This window comes from Heloderma suspectum, chromosome 1 (assembly GCF_057233095.1).
Source record: "Heloderma suspectum isolate Gila_16-S chromosome 1, 16-S_ref, whole genome shotgun sequence".
NCBI lineage: Eukaryota > Metazoa > Chordata > Lepidosauria > Squamata > Helodermatidae > Heloderma > Heloderma suspectum.
Genome location: NC_139458.1, coordinates 3,438,237 through 3,463,699, shown reverse-complemented (window position 1 = coordinate 3,463,699; position 25,463 = coordinate 3,438,237). Strand labels below are relative to the sequence as shown.

Sequence of the window (25,463 nt, the reverse complement as noted above, 5' to 3'; positions counted from 1 at the left end):
TAGAGCTGTATCTTCAGCCTATCATGTGGCGGTGAAGGCAGCAAAAAAGGAGTATTATGCTGCCTCCATCGCGTCTGCAGAGTGCTGCCCCAGGAGGCTGTTCCAAGTGGTCCGGAGCCTGGTCGGTCCTGTGGCTCCGGAACCACTGGAGCATTCTAAGGCCTCCTGTGAGGCCTTGGCAAGGCACTTTGCAGATAAAATTGATCAGGTTAGGTGTGTTACCCTGCACGCTGTGGATACAGTTAGTGAGCAAGAGGCGGCCTGTGGCAAACGGGTTTTGTGGGATCGGTTCCAGCTTCTTCCTCCTGATGAAGTGGACAAGGTGCTTTCATCTGTAAGGCCGACCACCTGCTTACTTGATCCTTGCCCATCTTGGCTCATTATGAGCTGCAGAGAAAGACTGGGTGAGGGGATCAAGGCGGTGGTGAACGCCTCCCTTGAGGAGGGAGTGATGCCATCAGCCCTCAAGGAGGCAGTGAGAAGACCGCTCTTAAAGAATCCCTCCTTGGATCCTCAAGTTCTGAACAACTTTCGCCCAGTCTCAAATCTGCCATTTTTGGGCAAGGTGATTGAGCGGGTGGTGGCGGTGCAGTTGAAGGCACACTTGGAAGAAACTGATTATCTAGACCCATTTCAGTCGGGCTTCAGGCCTGGGCATGGGACAGAAACGGCCTTGGTCGCCTTGGTGGATGATATGAGGAGGGCTCTGGATAGGGGTGAATGCTCCTTCCTTGTTCTCCTCGACCTCTCAGCGGCTTTTGATACCGTTGACCACAGTATCCTCCTGGACCGCCTGGAGGGCTTGGGCATTGGAAACACTGTATTGCGGTGGTTCCGGTCCTTCCTCTCCGGCAGGTACCAGAGGGTAGCACTGGGAGAGGAGGTTTCGGACCCGTGGCCACTTACTTGTGGGGTGCCACAGGGTTCCAGCCTCTCCCCGATGCTATTTAACATCTATGTGAAGCTGCTGGGGGCTATCATCAGGAGGTTTGGGGGGCAGTGTCATCAATATGCGGATGACATGCAGCTCTACCTCTCATTCAAATCTTCACCAAGGTTGGCCGTAGAATCCCTGTCCAAATGTCTGGAGACGGTGAGTGGCTGGATGGGGAGGAATAAGCTGAAGCTCAACCCTGACAAGACCGAGGTACTTTTGGTGGGAGACAAGAGGAGGCTGGGGGATGTTGACCTGGTGTTGAATGGGGTACGGCTACCCTTGAAAGACCAGGTCCGCAGCATGGGGGTCATTTTGGACTCCCAGCTGTCCATGGAGGCTCAGGTGTCAGCTGTGAGCCGGACAGCGCTGTATCAACTCCATCTGATACGGCGGCTGCGCCCCTTCCTTCCCGACCATCTGCTCCCATCGGTAGTACATGCCCTGGTCTCCTCTCGTTTAGACTACTGTAATGCGCTCTACGTGACGTTACCCTTGAAGACGGTTCGGAAGCTGCAGCTGGTACAGCACGCGGCGGCTCGCCTGATTAAAGGCAGCCGCCGGCAAGATCACATCACTCCAGTGCTGAAGGAGTTGCACTGGTTACCAGTTGTTTTCCGGGCCAAATTCAAGGTGTTGGTTTTGACCTTTAAAACCCTATATGGTTCCGGCCCAGCCTATCTTAAGGAGCGCCTCCAGCAACACCAGACAGGCCGCTTAACAAGATCAGTCTCGGATGGCCTTCTCTCTGTCCCATCAGCCAGGACAGCTAGACTGGTGGGGACGAGGGAGAGGGCCTTCTCTGTGGTGGCCCCCACTCTGTGGCACTCCCTCCCTAGGGAACTCCGTCATGCCCCCTCTTTAATGAGCTTCCGTCATGCATTAAAAACGTGGTTGTTCAGGCAGGCATTTGGTGTGGGTTAGGGTATTTAAAAAAAAAAAAATTATGGTAGAATTTTATTGTTTTAAATTGTTTTATGGTGGGTTGTACATCGCCCAGAGTGGCTGGGTGACCATTCAGATGGGCGATTAATAAATTTAATAAATAAATAAATAAATAAATGCGCCCTGGCTACTCGTAAGCCTCCGACCTTGGAGGCTTACAAGTATCCTATACAGACCAGGAGGCACCTCGCACTTCCCGCTCTGCATTTAAGCTAGACTGGAGATCTTGCCTGTCTAGTGGAAGCTTCAGGAAGGGGGAGGGAAGGACGCTGGGGCAGCCATGAGATTTCTTGTATAGCTGCCATCCTGGTCTCCTCCCCTCTCTCTGCCCCCGGAATGCTGCCTTTTCCCATCTCCGTGCTCCGTTTTTGTGAGCATGGAGAGGTAGACAGTGCAATTCTCTCCGCACCAGTTAGGAGGGGGAGGGGGCAGGGAGTGCGGTTTCCTAGCTCCCAGCTCGGAGCCCTGTCTGCAAGCTCGGAGCCAGGAAACTGAACAATCCTATGTCCCCCCAGATGCTGTCTAGGGGGCATAGAATTGCTCCCTTAAAGACCTTTTCTGCTTTCAGTTGTTTTAATTGGATGGAACGCTAGTAACACTTGCTTTTCAGTCTATCGTTACCTGCCCTGAGCTTCAGGATGGTAAGGACCTTCCACACTTCATAGTGTCATCAAGCCACCACACAGAAACCCACATAGTCCCTGAACAGGAAAGAGTCTGGAGAGAGCAAGACCACAAATTCATACAGAATGGGCCAGGCCTGAGTAGGAAGCTTCACTGATAAGACATGCAAGCAACAGTCGATCTGCTATTAGCCTTACCAGCAAGCTTTTCGGTGATGTCTTGTTTGGCTTTTCCATTCAGAAACTGTGCTTTAGTGCAGAATGGCTGGAGAAGCAGATAATTGTCTAGATGCAGTGGAAGAAGAGACACAGAAGATGAACTGAATGCGGGTCCCAGGATTTGCTTCAGGAGACTCTGCCCTGATGTCTACAAACACTTAGATACCGAACAGTGTGGATTTCTCTAATGTGGATTTCTCTAGTGTGGATTTGGAATTCCATGTCTCTTGGTGAAAGGAAAGCACACAGACCTAGTCCTCTGAAATCAAAGCGTCTCAACAATCCCCCCCCCCAATTACTGATCCACAATGTTTCCAATGTGTTTTCCCCCTTGTAACTTCAGAATTGGCCTAAGGCATGCAAAAAAACGGGGGGCCCTTCAGTTTAGAAACATTCCCACACTACACACGCACAAAACATCCATGTGCCAACATTTGCACTATTAATAGAGGCGTATTTGAGGAACAGAAAAGGAAACAAAATGTATGGTTGCTGAGACCCTGAATGACGATGAATTCCTTTTAGAACATTTCTTGCTAAAGCAAAACTAGCAGCTGAAAAAGAGCCTATTACCTAAGTGTTGACAAAGTGCTTGGATGACATTGGTGGCAGCAGCATAGATGCCTGGATTCTTGGAGTTCAGGTTATTGTCAACCAAGGCAGGAATCAACATATTGACCACAGGGGAGAGCTTCTCTTTCAGCAGAGGAATCAACTGGTGCATGGTCTCCAGGGCAACCTGGTTGACTTTGCTGTTGGAGTCATGTAAGCGGGACTTGAAGGCATCAAAGATCTAGACAAACACATATGACCACAACCGTCAGAAGTCTATTTCCTCACACAAATGCATTTCCACTGCCTGCATGTTTATTTAAATGCAACAGATTATAATGGAAGAGCTCCAGCTTGGTGAAATCCGAGTTCAGGTCCCTGCCCTGCCAGGAACTCTGCGGCCATGGGCAAGTTCACTCTATTTCTCATTCTTAACATTGGGATATTACTGTTTATCTCCCACAACTATTTGGAAGGCAAAACACAACAAAGACGTAAACGACTTTGCAAGTTAAGAGCATGTATACACTACAAAAGTGAACCAGTTTTAGAATCATAGAATAGAAGTATAGAATAGTAGAGTTGGAAGGGGCCTACAAGGCCATCAAGACCAACCCCCTGCTCAATGCAGGAATCCAAGTCAGGGCATCCCTTAAAGATTTTAAGCCGCATTAACAGATATGCCTCCTATACACTATAAACTACAGCAAACAACTATAGTAAACAAAACTATAATTATTGAGGAGGAGGAGGAGCTTTTTTCTTGCTAATCTGAGTTAGTTCATTTTATAGTGAGGCAGACTATTACTGACCATTTTCTAGACAGGGAACTGAGATGGAACCATTTTACAGACAGGGAACTTGTCCAAGGCTCTCCAGCAAACCCATGGACCAGGGAGCAGATCAGAAGCCAAGCGACAGTTCATGGTAACTAAACCAGCTCGGGTCCAATTCCAGGCCATGAGGCTCATGGTCCAAATCCCAGGACACAAAGGAGCTGTAAACCATGAGGCCAGGAAGGAAAAAAGGCCAGCCACGCTCCATATATTAATCTAGAGCATTCGTACCCTTAAGGGCTTGTGAGAGGGAACTACCTGAGCCACACAGAAAGCAGGAAGGAGGAAATGAGAGAGAAGAACAAAAGAGGGCCCAGTCCCCGGGCTTTGTTCACAGAGGCCCACTTCATATGTTGCAGCCACCACCCTGAGGCCACCAAGAAATGCATCCTTGCGATGCTGGTTCCACGCAAGATTTTTTTCAGGTCATGCTTGATCTTTAGGGGCAGGATTCTTCCTTTGGGTGTGAAAAGCCCCAAGATCAAACCAAAACAGGTTTCTCTGGAGAACAGGAATGCCTCTGCATTTCTATGTAAGGGTCAGTAGAAAAGCAGGCAGACGGTCCCAAGTTCAATCCCTGCCATTTCGTTTAAACAAGCTCAGGAAGCAGAGCTCGGAGAGACGTCTTTGCCCGAGACCTTGGAGAGCTACTGCCAGTCAGAACAGACAATCCTGGGTTAGATAGACTAACAGCCTGACACAGTAGAAGGCAGCTTCCTCTGTCTGTCCATCCCTCCCTCGACATATTACCTGTGGTTCTATCTACTGGGTCACACTAGCTCCTCTTTTGTTCAAGGTCATCTTCCACTTTCTCGCATAGCCATCATACTTTTCTGGTTTAGATCTTGTGGTTTCTGACCCTTGTGATTCCTTCCCAGTTCTAATGAGAATGGTGGTGGATAGGGGTTCTGTATACTGTTACCTTCACAATGTTTGCAACAACAAGGTCTTGGTTGCACTCTGTGTCTGCCAACAGTTGTTTAATTCCATTAATACGATCTCGGAAGTCTTTTGCATTCAGTAAAGTTGTTATGACCTTCACATATTCTGCACTTTCCAAAGCGTTGCGAGGAACTAATTTCCTGGACATTTCACGTACTTCTCTAATCTCCCTGTTGAGAAAGGAATGTTAGGGTATAATTATTATTTAAAATGTTTCTAGGCTGCCTTTCAGAGCTGAAACCCTCCCTCCCGAAGTGGCTTACATTAAAATTTATATAACAGCTTTGGCTATTCGGTACAGAAATGTAAACTTATGCCCTAACTGCAGCTGCAGAGCAGAACAGTCCAGTTAAACATAGGGGAAGACCTGATTAAAGGCAGCTGCCGGCGTGATCACATCACTCCGGTGCTGAAGGAGTTGCACTGGTTACCAGTTGTTTTCCAGGCCAAATTCAAGGTGTTGGTTTTGACCTTTAAAACCCTATATGGTTCCGGCCCAGCCTGTCTTAAGGAGCGCCTCCAGCAACACCAGACAGCCCACTTAACAAGATCAGTCTCAGATGGCCTCCTCTCTGTCCCATCAGCCAGGACAGCTAGGCTGGTGAGGACGAGGAAGGGGGCTTTCTCTGTGGTGGCCCCACTCTGTGGAATTCCCTCCCTAGGGAACTCCGCCATGCCCCCTCTTTAATGAGCTTCCGCCAAGCATTAAAAACGTGGTTGTTCAGGCAGGCATTCGGGGTGGGTTAGGGTATTTTTAGAAATATGTTTTAATGTAAAATTTTATTGTTTTCAACTGTTTGTATTGCTGTACATCGCCCAGAGTGGCCAGGTAACTGGCCAAATGGGCAATTAAGAAATTTAATAGACAGACAGACATCATCCAGCACGGCTTGGAGTTGCAAGGCCACCACCACATGCTCCAGCACCTTGCCCAAGAATGGCAAATTTGACACTTGGCATTAGTTATTGTACTGCCCCTGCAGTAGACTTCGAACTCTTAATTTAGAGGTGCCAAGATAGCGATTTGTTGTTCAGTCGTTCAGTCGTGTCCGACTCTTCGTGACCCCATGGACCATACCACGCCAGGCCTTCCTGTCCTGCGCTCTCTCCCGGAGCGTGCTCAAGTTCATATTCATTGCATCCGTGATGCTATCTAGCCATCTCATCCTCTGCCGTCCCCTTCTCCTTTTGCCTTCAGTCTTTCCCAGCATCAGGGTCTTTTCCAGGGAGTTTTCTCTTCGCATTAGGTGGCCAAAATATTGGAGCTTCAGCTTCATTATCTGTCCTTCCAATGAGCACTCAGGGTTGATTTCCTTGAGGATGGACTGATTTGACCTCCTTGCAGTCCAGGGCACTCGTAAGAGTCTTCTCCAGCACCACAGTTCGAAAGCATCAATTCTTCGGCGCTCAGCCTTCCTTATAGTCCAGCTCTCACAGCCATACATTACTACTGGGAAAACCATAGCTTTGATTAGACGGACCTTTGTTGGCAAGGTGATGTCTCTGCTTCTTACTATGCTGTCTAGGTTGGCCATAGCTTTCCTCCCAAGGAGCAAGCGTCTTTTAATTTCATGGCTACAGTCACCGTCTGCGGTGATCTTGGAGCCCAAGAAAGTAAAATCTGTCACTGCTTCCATTTCTTCCCATTCTATATGCCAGGAAGTGATGGGGCCAGATGCCATGATCTTCGTTTTTTTAATGTTGAGTTTCAAACCAGCTTTTGCACTCTCCTCTTTCACCCTCAACAAGAGGCTCTTTAGATCCTCTTCGCTTTCTGCCATTAGGGTGGTATCGTCTGCATATCGGAGGTTATTGATAATTCTCCCAGCAATCTTAATTCTGACCTCTGACTCATCCAACCCGGCATTTCTCATGATGTACTCTGCATATAAGTTAAATAAGCAGGGTGACAATATGCAGCCTTGTCGTACTCCTTTCCCAATTTTGAACCAATCGGTTGTTCCATGTCTGGTTCTTACTGTTGCTTCTTGACCCTCGTACAGGTTTCTCAGGAGACAGGTAAGGTGGTCTGGTACTCCCATCACTTTAAGAATTTGCCACAGTTTGTTGTGATCCACACAATCAAAGGCTTTAGCGTAGTCAATGAAGCAGAAATAGACGTTTTTCTGGAATTCTCTTGCTTTCTCCATGATGCAGCGAATGTTGGCGATTTGATCTCTAGTTCCTCTGCCTCTTCTAAACCCAGCTTGTACTTCCGGTAGTTCTCGGTTCGCATACTGCTGAAGCCTAGCTTGTAGGATTTTGAGCATCACCTTGCTGGCATGTGAAATGAGCGCAATGGTGCGGTAGTTTGAACACTCTTTGGCGTTGCCCTTCTTTGGAATTGGAATGTAAACTGACCTTTTCCAGTCTTGTGGCCACTGTTGAGTGTTCCAGATTTGTTGGCATATTGAATGCAGCACTTTAACAGCATCATCTTTTAGGATTTTAAATAGCTCGGCTGGAATACTGTCATCTCCGCTAGCTTTGTTGTTACTAATGCTTCCTGAGGCCCACTTGATTTCACTCTCGAGGATGTCCGGCTCAAGTTCAGTGACCGCACTATCATGGCTATCAGGGACATTCAGATCTTTCCTGTATAGTTCTTCTGTGTATTCTTGCCACCTCTTCTTAATCTCATCTGCTTCTGTGAGGTCCCTGCCTTCTTTGTCCTTTATCATGCCCGTCTTTGCACAAAACGTTCCCTTGAGATCTCCAATTTTCTTGAAGAGATCTCTAGTCTTTCCCATTCTGTTGTTTTCCTCGATTTCTTTGCATTGTTCACTTAAGAAGGCCTTCTTGTCTCTCCTTGCTATTCTCTGGAACTCTGCATTCAGTTGGGTATATCTTCCCCTTTCTCCCTTGCTTTTCGCTTCCCTTCTTTCGTGAGCTACTTGTAAAGCCTCATCAGACAGCCACTTTGCTTTCTTGCGTTTCTTTTTCTTTGGGATGGATTTCGTTGCTGCCTCCTGAACAATGTTACGGACCTCCGTCCATAGTTCCTCAGGCACTCTGTCTATCAGGTCTAATCCCTGAAATCTATTCCTCACCTCCACTGTATATTCATCAGGGATATGATTTAGGTCATACCTGAATGGTTTAGTGGTTTTCCCGACGTTCTTCAATTTAAGCCGAAATTTTGCAAGAAGCAGCTCATGATCTGAGCCACAGTCAGCTCCAGGTCTTGTTTTTACTGACTGTATGGAGCTTCTCCATCTTTGGTTGCAAAGGACATAATCAATCTGATTTCGATATTGACCATCTGGTGACGTCCATGTGTAGAGTCGCCTCTTGTGCTGTTGGAAAAGAGTGTTTGCTATGATCAGCATGTTCTCTTGGCAAAACTCTATGAGCTTTTGTCCTGCTTCATTTTGTACACCAAGGCCATGCCTGCCTGTTATCCCGGTGATTTCTTGACTTCCTACTTTAGCATTCGAATCCCCTATGATGAAGAGGACATCTTTTTTTGGTGTTAGTTCTAGAAGGTGTTGTAGGTCTTCATAGAACCGATCAACCTCAGCTTCTTCGGCCTCAGTGGTTGGGGCATAGACTTGAATTACTGTGATGTTGAATGGTTTGCCTTGGATTCGTACTGAGATCATTCTATCATTTTTAAGATTGTACCCCAGTACTGCTTTTCCCACCCTTTTGTTGACTATGAGTGCTACTCCATTTCTTCTAAGGGATTCTTGCCCACAATAGTAGATATGATGGTCACCTGAATTAAATTCGCCCATGCCTGTCCATTTTAGTTCGCTGATTCCCAAGATGTCGATGTTCAATCTTGCCATCTCATGTTTGACCACCTCCAGCTTACCTTGATTCATTGATCTGACATTCCAGGTTCCTAAACAATATTGTTCTTTACAGCATCGGATTTTCTTTTCACCACCAGACACATCCACAGCTGAGTGTCCTTTCGGCTTTGGCCCAGCCGCTTCACTCTTTCTGGCGCTACTTGGAAATACCCTCTGCTCTTCCCCAGTAGCATATTGGACACCTTCCAACCTGAGGGGCTCATCTTCTGGCATCATATCTTTTAGCCTTGTGATACGTTCCATGGGGTTTTCTTGGCAAGAATACTGGAGTGGGTTGCCATTTCCTTCTCCAGTGGACCACATTTTGTCAGAACTCTCTGCCATGACCTGTCCGTCTTGGGTGGCCCTGCACGGCATAGCTTATGGCTTCACTGAGTTATGCAAGCCCCTTCACCACAACAAGGCAGTGATCCATGAAGGGGCAAGATAGCGATACTGCTTCTAAAAGAAGTAAAGCCGAGTGAAGCCAAATGCATACCCTGGATTTTAGGAAAGCTGATTTTAATAAACTCAGAACAATGATAAGTAAGGTCCCATGGCAAGCAACTCTAATGAGAAAAGAAGTCCAAGATGGGTGGGAGCTTTTAAAAAAGGAAATTCTCGAGGCACAATTACGAACAATAACAAAAGAAACAGAAGGTGGAAGACAACAGAAGAAGCCAATATGGCTTCACAAAAAGCTTAGAGATGACCTGAAAACAAAAAAGGACACATACAGGAAGCGGAGAGAAGGCCAAGTAACAAAGAAAGAGTACAGGCAGGAAGCACAGAATTGCAGGGATGGCGTCAGGAAGGCCAAAGCTGAGAACGAGCTGAGGTTAGCGAGCGATGCTAAAAGCAACAAAAACGCTTTCTTCAGATACATGCATAGTAAAAGGCAGAGGAAAGAAATGGTGCTTCAGCTATTAAATAAGGATGGCAAAATGCTAACAGATGACAAGGAAAAGGAGGAACTGTTCAATTCCTACTTTGGCTCAGTCTTCTCCTGAAAGAGGGTCTATGATCCCCTGGCAAAGGCGAAGTACAGGCTGAAGGGGCAGGATTGCAGCTTGAGATTGATAGGCATATAGGCAAGGAACACCTCATTACTTTGAATGAGTTCACATCTCCAGGGCCAGATGAGCTGCATCCTAGAGTAATAAAGGAACTGGCAGAAGTATTCTCAGAACCACTGTCTATTCTCTTTGAGAAATCATGGAGGACGGAGGAAGTGCCAGATGACTGGAGGAGGGCTAATGTGGTCCCTGTCTTCAAAAAGAGTAAAAAGGAGGAACCTGGGAACTACAGACCAGTCAGTCTGACATCAATCCCTGGGAAAATTCTGGAGCAGATGATAAAGCAATCAGTCTATAAGCACCTTGAAAACAAGGCAGTGATTACTTGAAGCCAACATGGATTTGTCAAGAACAAATCCTGCCAGACAAATCTGATCTCATTTTTTGATCAAGTAACCTCCCCTGTGGACTCTGGGAATGCTCTGGACATCATATACCTCGACTTCAGCAAAGCTTTCAACAAAGTGCCCCATGATCTCCTGATGAGCAAACTAGCTCAAAGTGGGCTAGATGAAACAACGATCCGGTGGATCCACAGTTGGCTACAGAATCTTCTCAAACTGGGGAGAGATAACGAGCTCATCAAACTGGGGAGAGATAACGATGATGCGAGCTCATATTACGCCAGTACTTTTTCAGCTGCACTGGCTGCCAGTCCATTTCCGGGCCCGATTTAAAGTGCTGGTATTAACATTTAAAGCCCTTAATGGCTTGGGGCCAGGTTATCTGAAGGATCGCCTCCTCCCATATGTGCCTGCCCGGACCTTAAGATCATCAGCGGCCCTTCTCCATGAGCCCCTGCCAAAGGAAGTGAGGCAGGTGGCTACTAGGAGGAGGGCTTTTTCTGCTGTGGCACCCTGGCTCTGGAATGCGCTCCCTAGTGAGGTTCGCCTAGCACCTACATTGTATTCCTTTCAGCGCCAGGTGAAGACCTTTTTATTTTCCCAGGCATTTTAGCATTTTAGCTTTCTAAACTTTTAGCTGTGCTGTTTTAAAAATCTGTCTTTTAAACTCCTGCACTGCTGCTAGGTTTTATTGTGGTTGTATTGTTATATTGTGGTTTTAATGTTCTATATATTTTAAATTGTTTTATTGTGTGTTGTTTTGTTTTAATTTTTGTGAACCACCCAGAGAGCTTCGGCTATTGGGCGGTATAGAAATGGAATGAATGAATGAATGAATGAATGAATAAATAAATAAATAAATAGTGGGGTACCACAGGGCTCAGTCCTGGGCCCAGTGCTCTTCAACATTTTTATTAATGACTTGGAGGAGGAAGTGCAGGGAATGCTGATCAAATTTGCAGATGACACAAAATTGGGAAGGACAGCTAATACTTTGGAAGACAGAAACAAAATTCAAAGTGATCTTGATAGACTGGAGCACTGGGCAGAAAACAACAGATTGAAATTTAATAGGGATAAATGCCAAGTTCTGCACCTAGGAAAAAGAAACCAAATGCACAGTTACAAGATGGGGGATACGTGGCTCAACAACACTACAAGCGAGAAGGATCTCGGAATTGTTGTCGATCACAAGCTGAAGATGAGCCAACAATGTGATGTGGCTGCAAAAAAGGGAAATGCTCTTTTGGGCTGCATTCATAGAAGCATAGCTTCCAAATCCCGGGAAGTACTAGTTCCCTTCTACTCAGCACTGGTTAGGCCTCATCTGGAGTACTGTGTCCAGTTCTGGGCACCGCACTTTAAGAAAGATGCAGACAAGCTGGAAAGGATTCAGAGGAGGGCAACCAAGATGATAGGGACTGGAAACAAAGCCCTGTGAGGAGAGACTGAAAGAACTGGGCATGTTTCGCCTTGGGAAGAGAAGACTGAGGGGAGTTAGGATAGCGCTCTTCAAATCCTTGAAAGGTTGTCACAGAGAGGAAGACCAGGATCTCTTCCCGATCATCCCAGAGTGCAGGACACGGAATAATGGGCTCAAGTTAAAGGAAGCCAGATTCCGGCTGAACATCAGGAGAAACCTCCTGGCTGTTAGAGCAATACGACTGTTAGGCCTCCAGTGTGGGAGAGCCCACCACCTCCCCAGGTAATTGGTTCCATTGTCGTATTGCTCTTACAGTCAGGAAGTTTTTCCTGATGTTCAGCCGGAATCTGGCTTCCTGTAACTTGAGCCCATTATTCCGTGTCCTGCACTCTGGGATGATCGGGAAGAGATCCTGGCCTTCCTCTCTGTGACAACCTTTCAAGTACTTGAAGAGTGCTATCATATCTCCCCTCAGTCTTCTCTTCTCAAGGCTAAACATGCCCAGTTCTTTCAGTCTCTCTTCATAGGGCTTTGTTTCCAGTTCCCTGATCATCTTTGTTGCCCTCCTCTGAACCCTCTCCAGTTTGTCTGCATCCTTCTTAAAGTGTGGTGCCCAGAACTGGACACAGCACTCCAGATGAGGCCTAACCAGTGCTGAGTAGAGGGGAACTAGTACTTCCCGGGATTTGGAAGCTATGCTTCTATGAATGCAGCCCAAAAGAGCATTTGCCTTTTTTGCAGCCACATCACATGGTTGGCTCATCTTCAGCTTGTGATCGACAACAATTCCAAGATCCTTCTCGCGTGTAGTGTGGTTGAGCCACGTATCCCCCATCTTGTAACTGTGCATTTGGTTTCTTTTTCCTAGGTGCAGAACTTGGCATTTATCCCTGTTAAATGTCATTCTGTTGTTTTCTGCCCAGCGCTCCAGTCTATCCAGATCACTTTGAATTTTGTTTCTGTCTTCCAAAGTATTAGCTATCCCGCCCCATTTTATGTCATCTGCAAATCTGATCAGCATTCCCTGCACCTCCTCCTCCAAGTCATTAATAAAAATGTTGAAGAGCACTGGGCCCAGGACTGAGCCCTGCAGTACCCCACTCGTTCCCTCTCCCCAGTTTGAGAAGGTCCCATTGATAAGCACTCTTTGAGTCCGATTCTGTAGCCAACTGTGGATCCACCGGATCATTTTCTTAAATCAAAGATCAGTGTGAAATGATAACAGTGATAAGCCAAGTAAAGCTTTTACAGCCCAAACAGTAGTGTAGCAAGATTATGATTTTATTTGGCAAGTTGACTATTTGGCCTCTCCCTCTCCCCCCCCCCCTCTCTCTCACACACACACACACACACACACACACGCTTGGTAGTTTAACATACTAAAGAAGGAAGCAATCGTAACACAAATAACACATGAAAAGAGAAGCACCACAATATACCTGCGCTAATTTGATAATCTCCCCCCATCTCTTTGCACCCCTCACAACTTTCTCTGCTGAAAATTTTGCAAACACATACCAGATTCAATATTCAGTTTATACTGAAGTACAGGAGCAAGTGAAGCAGACGCCCCACCCTCTTTCCCAATGCCGTCTTCCACGCTGCCTTCACTACACGCTCCTGAAGCAGGAGAGGGCATGACGGTACCTGTCATTAGCATTGAGCACTTCTCGTGATATGGAGGCTGATCTTGAACTGTCCATGTTGCTGGTGTGAGAACGCCTTCCTTTAGCCGAGGGAGTGACTATAGGCATCTCTCCAAGCCCCTAAAAGTGCATCACAAGAGCAGGAAAAAGTTTATTCATGTCCTCATTCTCTTTACACTGAATCATTCATTTCTTGTGGATGTAGCATATTGCCCACAGAAAAAATAACTATAATTAGATTGATTCCTGTCTCCAAAGGGCTCAAAACTCTGACAAAAAATGCATAAGGTCTGGAGAAAGTACAGCAAAGTTAAAAAGGGAAAGGTAAGTGCAGAAGATTCTGACCCAGAGACAATTTAGAGTGCAATTGATAAAAATAAGTATTGTTGGGAAGTGCCATCACTTGGAATTTAAAACGTAAGGGGAAATATTTAAACTCTCCACCTTGCTGGGGGAAAAGAGTTCTAAGATATTGGCTGCAGAGTTCCAAGTCCCAACATCCATTTCCAAAGTGAAATCCACTGTCAACAAGCACTGACAGATTTCCAGTCAAGTAACAAAAGAAGCAGCAAACAAGAATTGTGTTTGTCCAGCAGAAGACCTGCCTCTAACAAAAGTATCTCTCTGAGAATTGGAGTCCCATATAGTAGGGAAAAGCCTTCAGGACAGGGGAAATGGGGAATTACCCACTCCTTGTGAGTTGGATCAATCAATACATATCTTGCAAGTCAGAGACTGCAAGACGTAGGACTTGTGAAAAGCTAATCAGGGAAGTCACTGGTGCAGGAAGCTTTCCCAATGCCCATGCTAATTCAAACGAAAGGTTGCAGGTAGAATACCTAACAACCTGTTCATGGTATTAACAGACTGGACAGCCGTTAACTAGGAAGGTAGGATGGGTTAATGGTGGGGATTTTATTATAAGAACATAAGAAGAGCCATGCTGGATCAGACCAAGGGTCTATCTAATCCAGTATTCTGTTCACACGGCGGCCAACCAGCTGTCGACCAGGAACCTACAAGCAGGGCATGAGCGCAACCATGTTCCCCAGCAACTGGTGTACACAGACTACCTGTGGTACTGGAGGTAGCACATAGTCATCAAGACTAGTAGCCATTGATAGCCTTCTCCTCCAGGAAGTTGTCCAACCCCCTTTTAAAGCCATCCCAATTGGTGGTCATCACTACATCCTGTGGTAGTGAATTCCATAGCTTAACTATGCGCTGTGTGAAGAAGTACTTCCTTTTATCTGTCCTGAATCTCCCACCATTCAGCTTCATGGGATGACCCCATTGGGTTCTAGACTTTTGAGAGAGGGAGAAAAATGTCTCCCTATCCACATTCTCCACACCATGTCTCCCCTCACCTTCCTTTTTCCCAACCTAAACAATCCCAGCTGTTGTAACCTTCTCTCATAGGGGAGTTGTTTCAGCCCCTTGATCATTTTAGTTGCCCTTTTCTGCACTTTTTCCAGCTCTACAATATATTTTTTTAGGTGTGGTGACCAGAACGGTATGCAGTATTCCAAGTGTGGTCATACCATAGATTTGTATAGGGGCAGTATGATATCAGCAGTTTTATTCTCAGCTCCTTTTCTAATTATGCCTAACATGGAGTTTGCCTTTTTTTACAGCAGCCGCACACTGGGTTGACATCTTCATTGAGCTGTCCACCACAATCCCAAATCCCTTTCCTAGTCAGTCACCACTAGTTCAGATCCCAGCAGGCTATACTTGACATTGGGATTATCTAGGTAACAACCAGGCCAGTGCGCAACAGTGTGAATCAAACTATTCACACAAACCTATTGATATGTTATAATATAATATAAACAAGTAACCATAACAAAACACAACAACCAATTAAACAGAATAAAAACAGAATAAAAGCACCAAAGCAAACAGAGCAAAATTTCCTAGGAAGGTCTTCACCTGGCACTGATTGTAATCGCCATGCCAGTTGAACCTCTTTGGGGAGGGCATTCCAAACTCAAGACACCAGAAAAAGCCCTCTCCTTTTTAAATATATAACGCACCTCTACTCAAGAGGATACTTTCAGATGTGAAGGATTGCTGGAACTAATTCCAACTCTCCTGCAAGGTAGGACTGGCCAAACCCTGCCTCCAAGTCCCCCAAACTACCCAGTACCCACCCTCCTAGCTACTGAAATTAGCACTGAGGTTATGCAGAGAAAAACACACCACCTAAAGTTGAATAAATATTTATTAAGGTAAAAAAGGGGATCGAGGGAAAAGGAAAAATGGGAATAGCAAGTTGTACAAAAGGGAAAAAGCCAAATTACTTATACAAAAACCCTTAATACATAGAGAGCCTTGTAACTGCATACCCAAGCAAACCAATAAAGCTCCCTGTCCTATTCTTACACATACCTAAGTATGGGCCTCCCAGAATAGCATCCAGCTGTCAGCAGGTCTGAGAACCACCATAACAAAGGGAGACCCCATGCCTCTACCTCAGCCCTCTTTTAAAGTCCAGCCCTGGCAATGCAGGGCAGATTTCCCTTAGCCAATCACCGGCTCAGCCCCTCGGTGGGCCGCCCTTGCCTTAGAAGAGGCTGGAACTCCCCACTAAATACAGCTGTTATCACTTCCAATTAACAGGGATGGTGCCTGGCTTTGAGCAAGGGGCCAAGGAGCCTCTAGATAACATGCAATTCCAGGTGGTTACCTCAGATGTGACAGCCCAGCCTAATCTCATGGTGGAAAACAGGCCATCATTCTTGACAGAAGGCTTATATGGAGAGAGGCACTCCTTCAAGTATTTGCTCTTCTAAAACAAAAGTCAGTAATTCAAGTTGGCTAAACCTTATAGCCACATGGCCAGTTCATCCCTGCTTCCAGTTCATCCTCCTGCGGCATATTTTTCACACATTACAATCTGAGAGTGATTTATGGCATACCTTCTGTCGCAAGCTGCCAACAGTCTCTTTAATGTAAGGCAAGTCCTTTGGCAGCACATACTTTTCAATCATTTTGTCAAAGTCTGCATGTGTCATCAAAGTGAAGAGCATCTTTCGGCCATAGTACCTGCAACCACCACAAATCGATTTTGTTAAATTTAGGCCCATGAAGTTAACCTGATGCATTCCTATCAGGCCTGGTTAATTTTTTTTTTTTTAACCCAATAGGCTAAAGTTTGGCTTTCTAAACAAAGAAAGCCACTGTGGCCTAGCAAACAAAATGCTGGACCTAGGAGATCTGAGCTCAACCACAGGCTCACTGATTGTCACTCCCTGCCCACATATCACCCTGGAATATATATTATGAACATCAGCATAAAAATCCTCTAAATAAATAAAGGTATCCACCTGTAAACACACAGGCTGTAATGCCAGACACTTATGGGAATTTAAATCCCAGAGAAAAACCTGCGTTTTCTAAATCATATACCCTTGAGAGCTGAAGACACAATTTCAAACACATAATTTCAGTCGATTTCCTATCTCTACTCCTTCAACTATTTCTTTCATGCCATCTACATATTTCTTTGAGTATGTAGGCAGAAACTTAGGTTTTCATAAAAGCTGAAGTTCTCAGCATCCTAACAAGTGCTCACTCCTGAGATTCAAGACTCCAACCACCCATCATTTTGCACCTTCTAACCTTGTTTCTTGTGACCCATCTTGGACAAATTTGGCTACAGCAGACAAAATTTTGTCTGTCACATCCTTAATGCCTGACAATATACGCCCAGGTCCCATGTGCTCCACAACATCCGATAAGTGCTGGGCTGCGCATCTTCTTACTGCTGTGTTCAAGTGGCTGGTGAGAAATGGGCGGGGGGGGGGGGAGAGAAAAGACTTCCATGAGAGGAAAGTGCATAATTATCTTGCCTTATAACAATGATTCTGAAACCATTCTCTAAAATACTTACACACACACACACACACCCCAATCCCTTCCCTTTGAGTTACTGATATGATAACAGCAGCATGGAGTTCCAGGCACCTAGAGCTGAATGCAATATGCCTGGCTAGTAACAAAGCAGGACCATCCATGCATCAGTCCCCTTCAAACAATGCAATCTAGACCAGAGAGTGTGTTGCAGCAACAAGTATCTCCTACACTAACCTTTTTATATACCAAAGAGCTGGAGGGAGAAAAGGGGCTAGTCTTGTCTTATGCAAAAGCAGCAAAAGTGGAAGAACCTATCCCAAACTTAAGCAGGTTGTCATGGCTCCTACACACAAGCAAAATAACTACTTATTAGTCACTTGAGGAAGGAGTGTCTTGCAAATGTGGGGAAACATGCAAGCCGCTCTCTCAAAATTCTGCTGCAGCAAAGAGATGCTCGTAGAGTAAGAGCTGTAGGCTGCATCCAAAATGGGATAGCTCATTGGGCTTAGCAAGTGTACAGAAATCCGTAACAGTACATAATATCAACAGTGGAAATCCCATTTCTCCCAGAAAAGCTTCCTAAGCAGAACTTTCATGTTATAAGGCAAAAGTGCTCTAAGGTGAACCATCAGAACTTCTTAAAGAACAGGTTAGCTACAATTCAATTATGATCTAGATTTGTTTGACAGTTCTACTACTTCCATTATAGGCCAAGACAAGAGGGCCTCTGAAAGGTCACTAAGAGCATCATTACCTTTGGCCTCCACTGATCAGAGAAGAAAGTGCCCGTGCCGGTGTCGCATTATTAACCATCGCCTTCAAGGCTTTGTCAACATCCTCCCTAATGAAGGTGTTTGATTCGCCGGCCTTGTGCAAAAGAACTTTTACTGTATTATCTAGTTCTTGATCCATGCTCTTTTTCAGGTAGTTGAACAAGTCCCCTAAACAGACCACAGCAGCTCGGGAAACAACAGAACGTAAATTCTTTACCTGCAAAAAGGGAAGACCTGAATCAGCAACAGCTGGCAAAATACAGCTGCTGCCTTTGAATTTTTCTCTCTGGAACCTTCACATTACATTGATGGAGGGTGGTGTGTGAATATACCAGGTGGCCCAAAAGTAGGTATACAGTTGTTTAGAATGTTGATGGGAGGGGGAGAGAATGTGTGAGTAGAAGATGTGTGGGTGGAGTCAGAATGACAGTTGGGAAGAGTGACAGGGAGTGACAGTTAAATCAGTTGATGGAATACATTTCGAGCACTTACGAGATTAAACAGTGTTAAACAAATGTAAATGTAATAAATGTAATAAAATGCAAATAAACTATACTGTATACCTACTTTTGGGCCACTCTGTATATGCATATGGGATAACATTCCTTGCCACCTGAGTATCCAGGGACAGTGTGGGATCAAGGAACATTCCCAAGTGATGTATCTGACCTTTCATGGGGAGCGTAACCCCTTCCAGAACAGGTTGGCTCCCAATCCCCAAGCCAGACTTTCTACTGACCAACAGCACCCCCGCCTTGTTTGGATTTAATCTCAGTTTGTTCACCCTCATCCAGCTCATTATGGAACCCAGGCAACTTTCAAGGGTATTGACTGCTTCCTTGGAAATTAGATGACAAAGAGCAGTACAGTCAAGTGCCATCAGCCTATTTGATGGCACCTCATTCCAAAGCTCTTCCAGCAGTTTCATGTATATATTAAACAATACAGGGGACTCGACAGAACCCTGGGGAACACTATAGGCCAAAAGCTATGGTGCCCAACAGGAGTCCCCCAATGCTACCTTCTGGACACAACAAAAAAAGCTGTGGAGAGAACAAATAGGGCTGTGCTCTCCCAATCCAGTAGCCAGCACAGGTCATCCACCAAGGTGACCAAATCAGTCTCAATCCTGTGTCCTGGCCAATGGATAACATGCTGTTGTGCTCATGTCCTGCTTATGGGTTTCCCAAGAGCATCTGGTTGACCACAGTGTGAATGCTAGACTAGATAAGCAATTGTTCTGATCCAGCAGGGCTCTTCTTATATTCTTAAGTTCATACCACTGTGGTTGATGGGGCTTACTCACTGATGTACACACATAAAACTGCAGCCTTAAGCTGTGACTCTACCTAAGCATATCTACTCGGAAGGAATCACCACAGAAATCAGCAGAACCATCTTCCAGGTTACTTTCCTTAGGTTCAGTAGGCCAGAAAAGACACAAGAAAATTAGTTCTTACCTGCATCCTTCTAAATGAAGTCCCATTAATTTACATACATGAAAAGGCAACCAAACAAAATTCTGATTTCAACGATTTCTAGCATATTACATAAAACTATGGCTGCCCTATGTACTAGCAGAGTATGTTTAGGTAATTAGCGAGCGTAATGAACAGCAAATCCTTTTAGATAAAGACAGAGGGGAGGGTAAAAACAAAGCAAGTATAAGAACTAAGGTGCAAAACACAAACAACAGAGCATCTGATTGCAAATTCAGCACCACTTCAATGCTCCCTTTAAAAATTTAGAGCTGAGACTTGAAGTAAAAGATCTGGATATAAAAAGCTAACCTCCTGAACAACAGCCAGAGTGGTTTCATGCAGCTTTGCAGTCAGCGCATCAGAGTGGTAAGCAGAAAGGCACCTAATGGAGTTCAGGCCTTCAATTTTCTTCTCCCTGTCGAAAGGTGGTATAATTTTTTTAAAGAAGTCCCTAAGAATGAGAAACAGGGAGGGAGGGAGGGATGGAGGGACTGGCTGATGATACATACCAGTCGTTATCAGAGAGATATTGCAATGCTTCCGAAAGAGCGATTTCTGGTTTGGGGAAGGGTCTCAATTCTGATGGTTCCATGATCTCTGGACTGGGCATGACAGACAATGTCCGACTGAACTGCATTCGTGAACTTGGAGATATTTCACCTGTTAGACCATCCATTTGGTTATACAAAAGTAGCCAAGTAACCACTATGATGTGAGGAAGTCGATTAATACAGACACAAGTCTGTGGTTTCATGACTGGACAGACATAAAGGCTGCCAGAGCACCAGGGACAGCCAACCTCCTATGACTGGAAGGGATATATCTGACCAACCCCCCATGGCCATGGTAATTTTATATTTGAGCTGCAAATTTTTACCTGAGTCTAGCAAAACCAAAGGCTGTGTCCTTTTTACACTTGATGTTCTCTTCAACAGAGGACTGAAAGAAGCATTTCCTGAGGACAAAGAACCAGTTGTGGGTTATCAGCACCTCTCCATAAATTACTTTAATTGTAATCCTGCAGGCAAAGCATTTTTTTAGGGAAAAAAAACTTTCCACAGCACTTAGCAGTTTTAGTCAGATAATAAAGGAACTAAATGCTGCATATGCATTGGTTAGAACAAAAAGGAAGGGAGGATGGGTGGGTGGGTGGATGGAGAACAAAGTTACGCGTGTTTTATACCACTGCCTTCAGCTATGCTTCAAAACGCTCCGTTCTGCCTGCAGCAGAAATCCATCAAAACCACCACCCTGAAAACTAGGAAGGAACAGTTGTGCTGGGTATTAATAGTACATTACTTAATTCATCATTAATGTTCAGCTGACATCATACACTTGAACCATCTATCCAGGATGGGAAGGGCCACAGCCCTGACTTCCCACCACTGCCACCCTTTCCCGAGCAACTCTTGAGGGTTGGGGGACATTCAGAGTGGCACCCAGTGTAGCAGAAGGGGCTGCAACTGGAAAATAAATTCTAAAAAATCAGCTAGGACCCCTGTGTATATATGCAAGAGCTCTTTGGGCCCCAGCCACTTTGAATACCACATTAAAAGAGTATGCATTACTGCTTTCTGGCACCATCTTGTCCAATTCATTGGATTTAAGCAGTTCCCAAGACACTGGTTCCTTTCTTTCAAGGTCTCCAACTTCCTGATGTTCTTTTTCTTCTTTCTTTTTCTGTCTCATCTTTTCCCGGGCAGATTTGGATAAGGCAACTTTCATCTGCATAAAATAATAAAAGGTATATTGATGGATGAAGCAATCTAGCACGCTAGCGGGAAACAGAACACATACGCCTTTTCCCCAGTCCTCATTTCTCCACATTTTTAGACACAAGCACACATACCCCATTTCGATACCCAAAAAGCATTGACACAGTAGAACAGCAACAGCAGCTCCTCCACCAACTGATGGTTCAAGAAATAGGTACGCAATGCACTTGCTCTACATCACTAATATGAAATAAACTCTAGAGCTCTTTGCAAGATACCACAAAGACATTGATGGGCTATTGAGAGAGGAACAATTACAGAAGAACTGCACAAGACTGTTTCACAGACATTTTAGAAAATGGAAGGGAGCCAAAAAGAAGATTCCTTATGTTGCTCACCACAATAAGCAAAAAACAGGACCTAAGCACATTTTTTTTGTTTTGCTTTTTAACTTGCTAGAGACCCTTAAAATAAAAGACTGGGACATATATGCAGTTGTTACTGTGTCACAGTATTTAGTAACTATTTACAAATAGTTCTCAGACCCATTATGATCTGCCTCTATGTGTATTTTGGCCACGTGCAACATCTACATGGGAGAGATAACATTCATGAGTGGCATGCCAATGCATGCTTAAAGCTGATCTCTCATTTGAGCCAAATTGCCCCATTTGGCCCCTCAGGACACTTCCAGGTTCAGTTATCTGACACAATATAGAAAAACATTATTTCCAAGTGTAGCAACCACCATGCACAGGTGTATCATGTGTGTTTGGAAAGCTCCAATCTGTGGCAGGCCACTCTCTTCCTCAAGCAATAGATTTCCCATTCTTACATCTCTTTCATTTTCCGTATCAAGGTAAGGTGCAGAACTCTGCTGTTGGACGGCTCTCCCATAGATCCCGGAAAGAGGCTCCATCCTTTGCTTGAAGGAAGGTGCGTCTCCATTCTCCATGGAGAATATTATGGATTGGCCATAAGGGAGCGGAGCTGAAGGCGGACTTCCGAACACTCCTGAAATACATGCCCTTTTGGGTTATCATGAAAGAGCCAACTCACAACAAAGGTCTATTCTTGCATACATGGAATCCAATTAGAAACTTTTTTTTTAAAGCAGTGGTTTTCTGCATGGGATTAAACAGTACCACGATCATTCAATGTGCACAAGTCACTCGACCTTATTGCCAGCAGTAGGGATGTACAGGTTTTGTTAAATCCATTCTGTCTGTGTTTCATCGACTGTCAGGCATCTTTTGTTCTGTCATCTGCTCATTGATGGAATCAGATTTTTTTTATGGGTGTACGGGAATTTGGTTTCACTTGCACAAGTGCACATTAGTGCTAATGCGCACTTGCACTAATGCACATTACTGCAAGTGCAAATACCCCCGGAAAGTAAACAAAGGTCCACAAGTCAATGGAATCTGTGCAACTGCTGTGGAATCCAGATTGGATACAGAGAAATCCAAATTCATTTGAATCCATTGTGGATTTCTCTGACACCCCAGCCAGCAAAGTGCTGCAGTACATAGTACATTATACAATAAATGTACTATGCAATCAATCTGTAATTTTTTCTACCGAACTGCAGTTTTTATGTTCTTTGTCCATACAGAAATATTTGCACCAATCCATTTAATCTCCCACTTCACCAAAATGTTTAACACAGGGGGAGTGAGGAAAGAAGGATCACAGACAGATTTTGCTACTCTTAGTATGTTTTGATTTTATTACTATTATTATTATTATTGAGACTTCGCAAAGCACCCTGATAATCCTGACTGAAGGGTGATGTCAGGGTTGCCTCTGAGCATGTAGAGTGCCAGAGCAGTTCAGATTCTGAGGAAGAGCTGCACCACATGGAGGAGGAACTTTCCCAGGCTTCAGAGGCACAGCTGGACAGAGAGGCCCTCCCTTCACACATCCCTGTGAGTGATAGCGAACGGGGGAGGCGAGGGAAGGACAACCTGAACTCTTAGACGCAAGGCGCAGACACAGGCACAAGCGGGAAATTGCAGGGGCTGAACTTAGGTGCTCTGCCCGATTGGCTCGGTGTCAACAGGTGCACCTAGAGGTGTCATGGGAGAGGGCAAGTTTCCCCTCCCACCCCTTAAGTTAAGAGCGTTTGCTGCCTTTTCCCAAACAGAGACCAACTTTCATAGCTCCCCTTTGAACTCCTTGAAGGCTTTTCCTTTGTAGTCTGTGAGTCTCTAGCAATTTGCATCTGTATGCCTCATTAGGGTAAATGGAATTAAAGCCTTTGAAATGCAGCCTCTTGTCTGAGTGTTGATTTGGCTATTGGAGTTTTCAGCAGGGCAAAAGAAGAATCCTGACAGGTGGGATAGAAATACTGTAACAAATAAATAGTTCTTATAAATACCTTTTCCAACAACAACTACAGAGTCTTCTGACAAGGCACTTGGTGAAATGAAGTCTAGACTAGTCAGCTGCTGTAAACTCGAAGTGGGCCCTGTAAATCCTTAAAAAAAAATACAGTGGCATGAACATGTATATTTCTCCACCGAGTTGTTTTCTTTGCATTCACAAAATTAAGAAAGTTCTTAGCTAGTTCTGTAGTTCCATTACCAGCTCCCTAATCCAGGAGTTCTAGTACACAAGGGCTACAATTTACTATTACAGAGCTCCTCACATGAAGGAGCTCTCTCATTCAATTTGCTCTGGAGCTTATTCCAAGAACAGATAGGCCAATGCTTTCATGGAACATTGTGTGAAGACCGGCACAGCTCTGAATCAGGTCCAAAGTATGTGCTGTCTTCTCCGCCCCAGCCAAAAATTCTCCAAGTTTAATCTTACAATAGAATGTGCTGCGCCAGAAAGTAGCAGCTTACTTCCCACAATCAGGTTGCAACACACACAGCGACAGAAAATGAAGGGAAAGCAGTGGAAAGGCAGACTGCAGAGGACACAAGCGCCAATCCAGAGAAGTAGGCAGATGCCCATCACTTCCAGCTCCGCACACCACCCTTGGTTCTGGTTCCCAACTCCTTTTTACCCACAACTCACCTTTTGTGGATTTACAGTGCCTTTGGTGCTCTTTGCCCTGCCCTTTAAGAACAGCAGGCGATACTACTTTCTGTCTGTCATCTTCATAATCTCCTGATCCATTTCCATAGCTGAGACGCTGGCCACTAATGCTCACGCTGGAAGTTGCTTTTTCACGAAACATTAGCCCTGAAGAACAAAATCCACAGCAAATACTGCAAGTACTTGAAAGGCTGTCACAGACAGGAAAGCCAGGATCTCTTCTCGATCATCCCAGAGTGCAGGACATGGAATAATGGGCTCAAGTGACAGGAAGCCAGATTCCAGCTGAACATCAGGACAAACTTCCTGACTGTGAGAGCAATACGACAGTGGAACCCATAACCTAGGGAGGTGGTGGGCTCTCCCACACTGGAGGCATTCAAGATGAGACTGGACAGCCACCTGTCAGGGATGCTCTGACTTGGATTCCTGCACTGAGCAGGGGGTTGGACTCGATGGTTTTGTAGGCCCCTTCAAACCCTACTATTCCATGATTCTATGATGCCACAGCCCTTGCTCGTTGAATTCAAGCTGCTTGTTGAATTCTGTTTGCACAAACTGCTCGTAGTATACATGCTGCTTTACACTATTTTACAGCGCCTTAATGAAAAGAGCCACTATTGCAGCCATTTTACAGAGAGATTCAAACGTATGTCTGCTCTTAATAAGATGAGACGAGAGAGATTAAGCATATTGTGTGAGGAATCTGGTACAGGTAACTGAATAGGGAATGCTGCTCTAAGAAAGATGTTTTTGGTGGAGGATACCCCTCATCTTGGCCCAAGATTGGCAAACAGAATATACTGCCTTGCTATGGGTGCTTCAAAAACATCAAAGAGAACGAAGGCCTTCCTTCTCTCATCTAAAGGCCTCTTTTTCTGCCTCTCCTATAACGAGTTAGAAATGTGAGTTTCTGAAGGTAAGTGAGGAGGGGATTGTTGTATGTATTGTTTCATAACACTGATTAGTACGGTAAGAAATGGATACAATACCAGTCAAATTGGACAGCTGGAATGGATACAATACCAGTCAAATCTAAAATCAAACTCGTTACCAACTTTTTTGAGGTAACTATTCCAAAGAAGCACATATATCTATGCTGTTTTCAGTGCCTTCATTTATTTTCTTAAAATCTAAACAACTGAAGGGAAATGCATGCTACTCAGCTGTCTTGTTTAAAGATATTTATTCCAATAATGTCCAAGTAAAGCTTTGAACTTGTTTGAATATAGTATTTAAAACACACTAACACTG

The 25,463-nt window shown here is 44.9% G+C and overlaps 1 protein-coding gene across 3 annotated transcripts in view; it reads right to left on the bottom strand.

The window, feature by feature from the left end:
* The window catches only part of TOGARAM1 (TOG array regulator of axonemal microtubules 1), a 51,787-nt gene that overhangs the window by 3,066 nt on the left and 23,258 nt on the right, over positions 1–25,463 (bottom strand). For 2 of the 3 annotated variants that reach the window (XM_084833513.1, XM_084833528.1), the window contains 14 exons: positions 24,189–24,356; positions 23,545–23,643; positions 22,000–22,178; positions 21,018–21,174; positions 20,327–20,404; positions 19,959–20,109; positions 19,759–19,864; positions 17,950–18,185; positions 16,962–17,120; positions 16,259–16,385; positions 13,339–13,457; positions 5,032–5,221; positions 3,295–3,514; positions 2,701–2,787 (listed from right to left, as the gene is read on the bottom strand). In XM_084833513.1, the coding sequence (XP_084689639.1) occupies positions 2,701–2,787; positions 3,295–3,514; positions 5,032–5,221; positions 13,339–13,457; positions 16,259–16,385; positions 16,962–17,120; positions 17,950–18,185; positions 19,759–19,864; positions 19,959–20,109; positions 20,327–20,404; positions 21,018–21,174; positions 22,000–22,178; positions 23,545–23,643; positions 24,189–24,356 (2,076 nt within the window). The remainder of the gene's footprint in view (positions 1–2,700; positions 2,788–3,294; positions 3,515–5,031; positions 5,222–13,338; positions 13,458–16,258; positions 16,386–16,961; positions 17,121–17,949; positions 18,186–19,758; positions 19,865–19,958; positions 20,110–20,326; positions 20,405–21,017; positions 21,175–21,999; positions 22,179–23,544; positions 23,644–24,188; positions 24,357–25,463) is intronic. The other variant, XR_014787633.1, reaches the window with a different exon arrangement.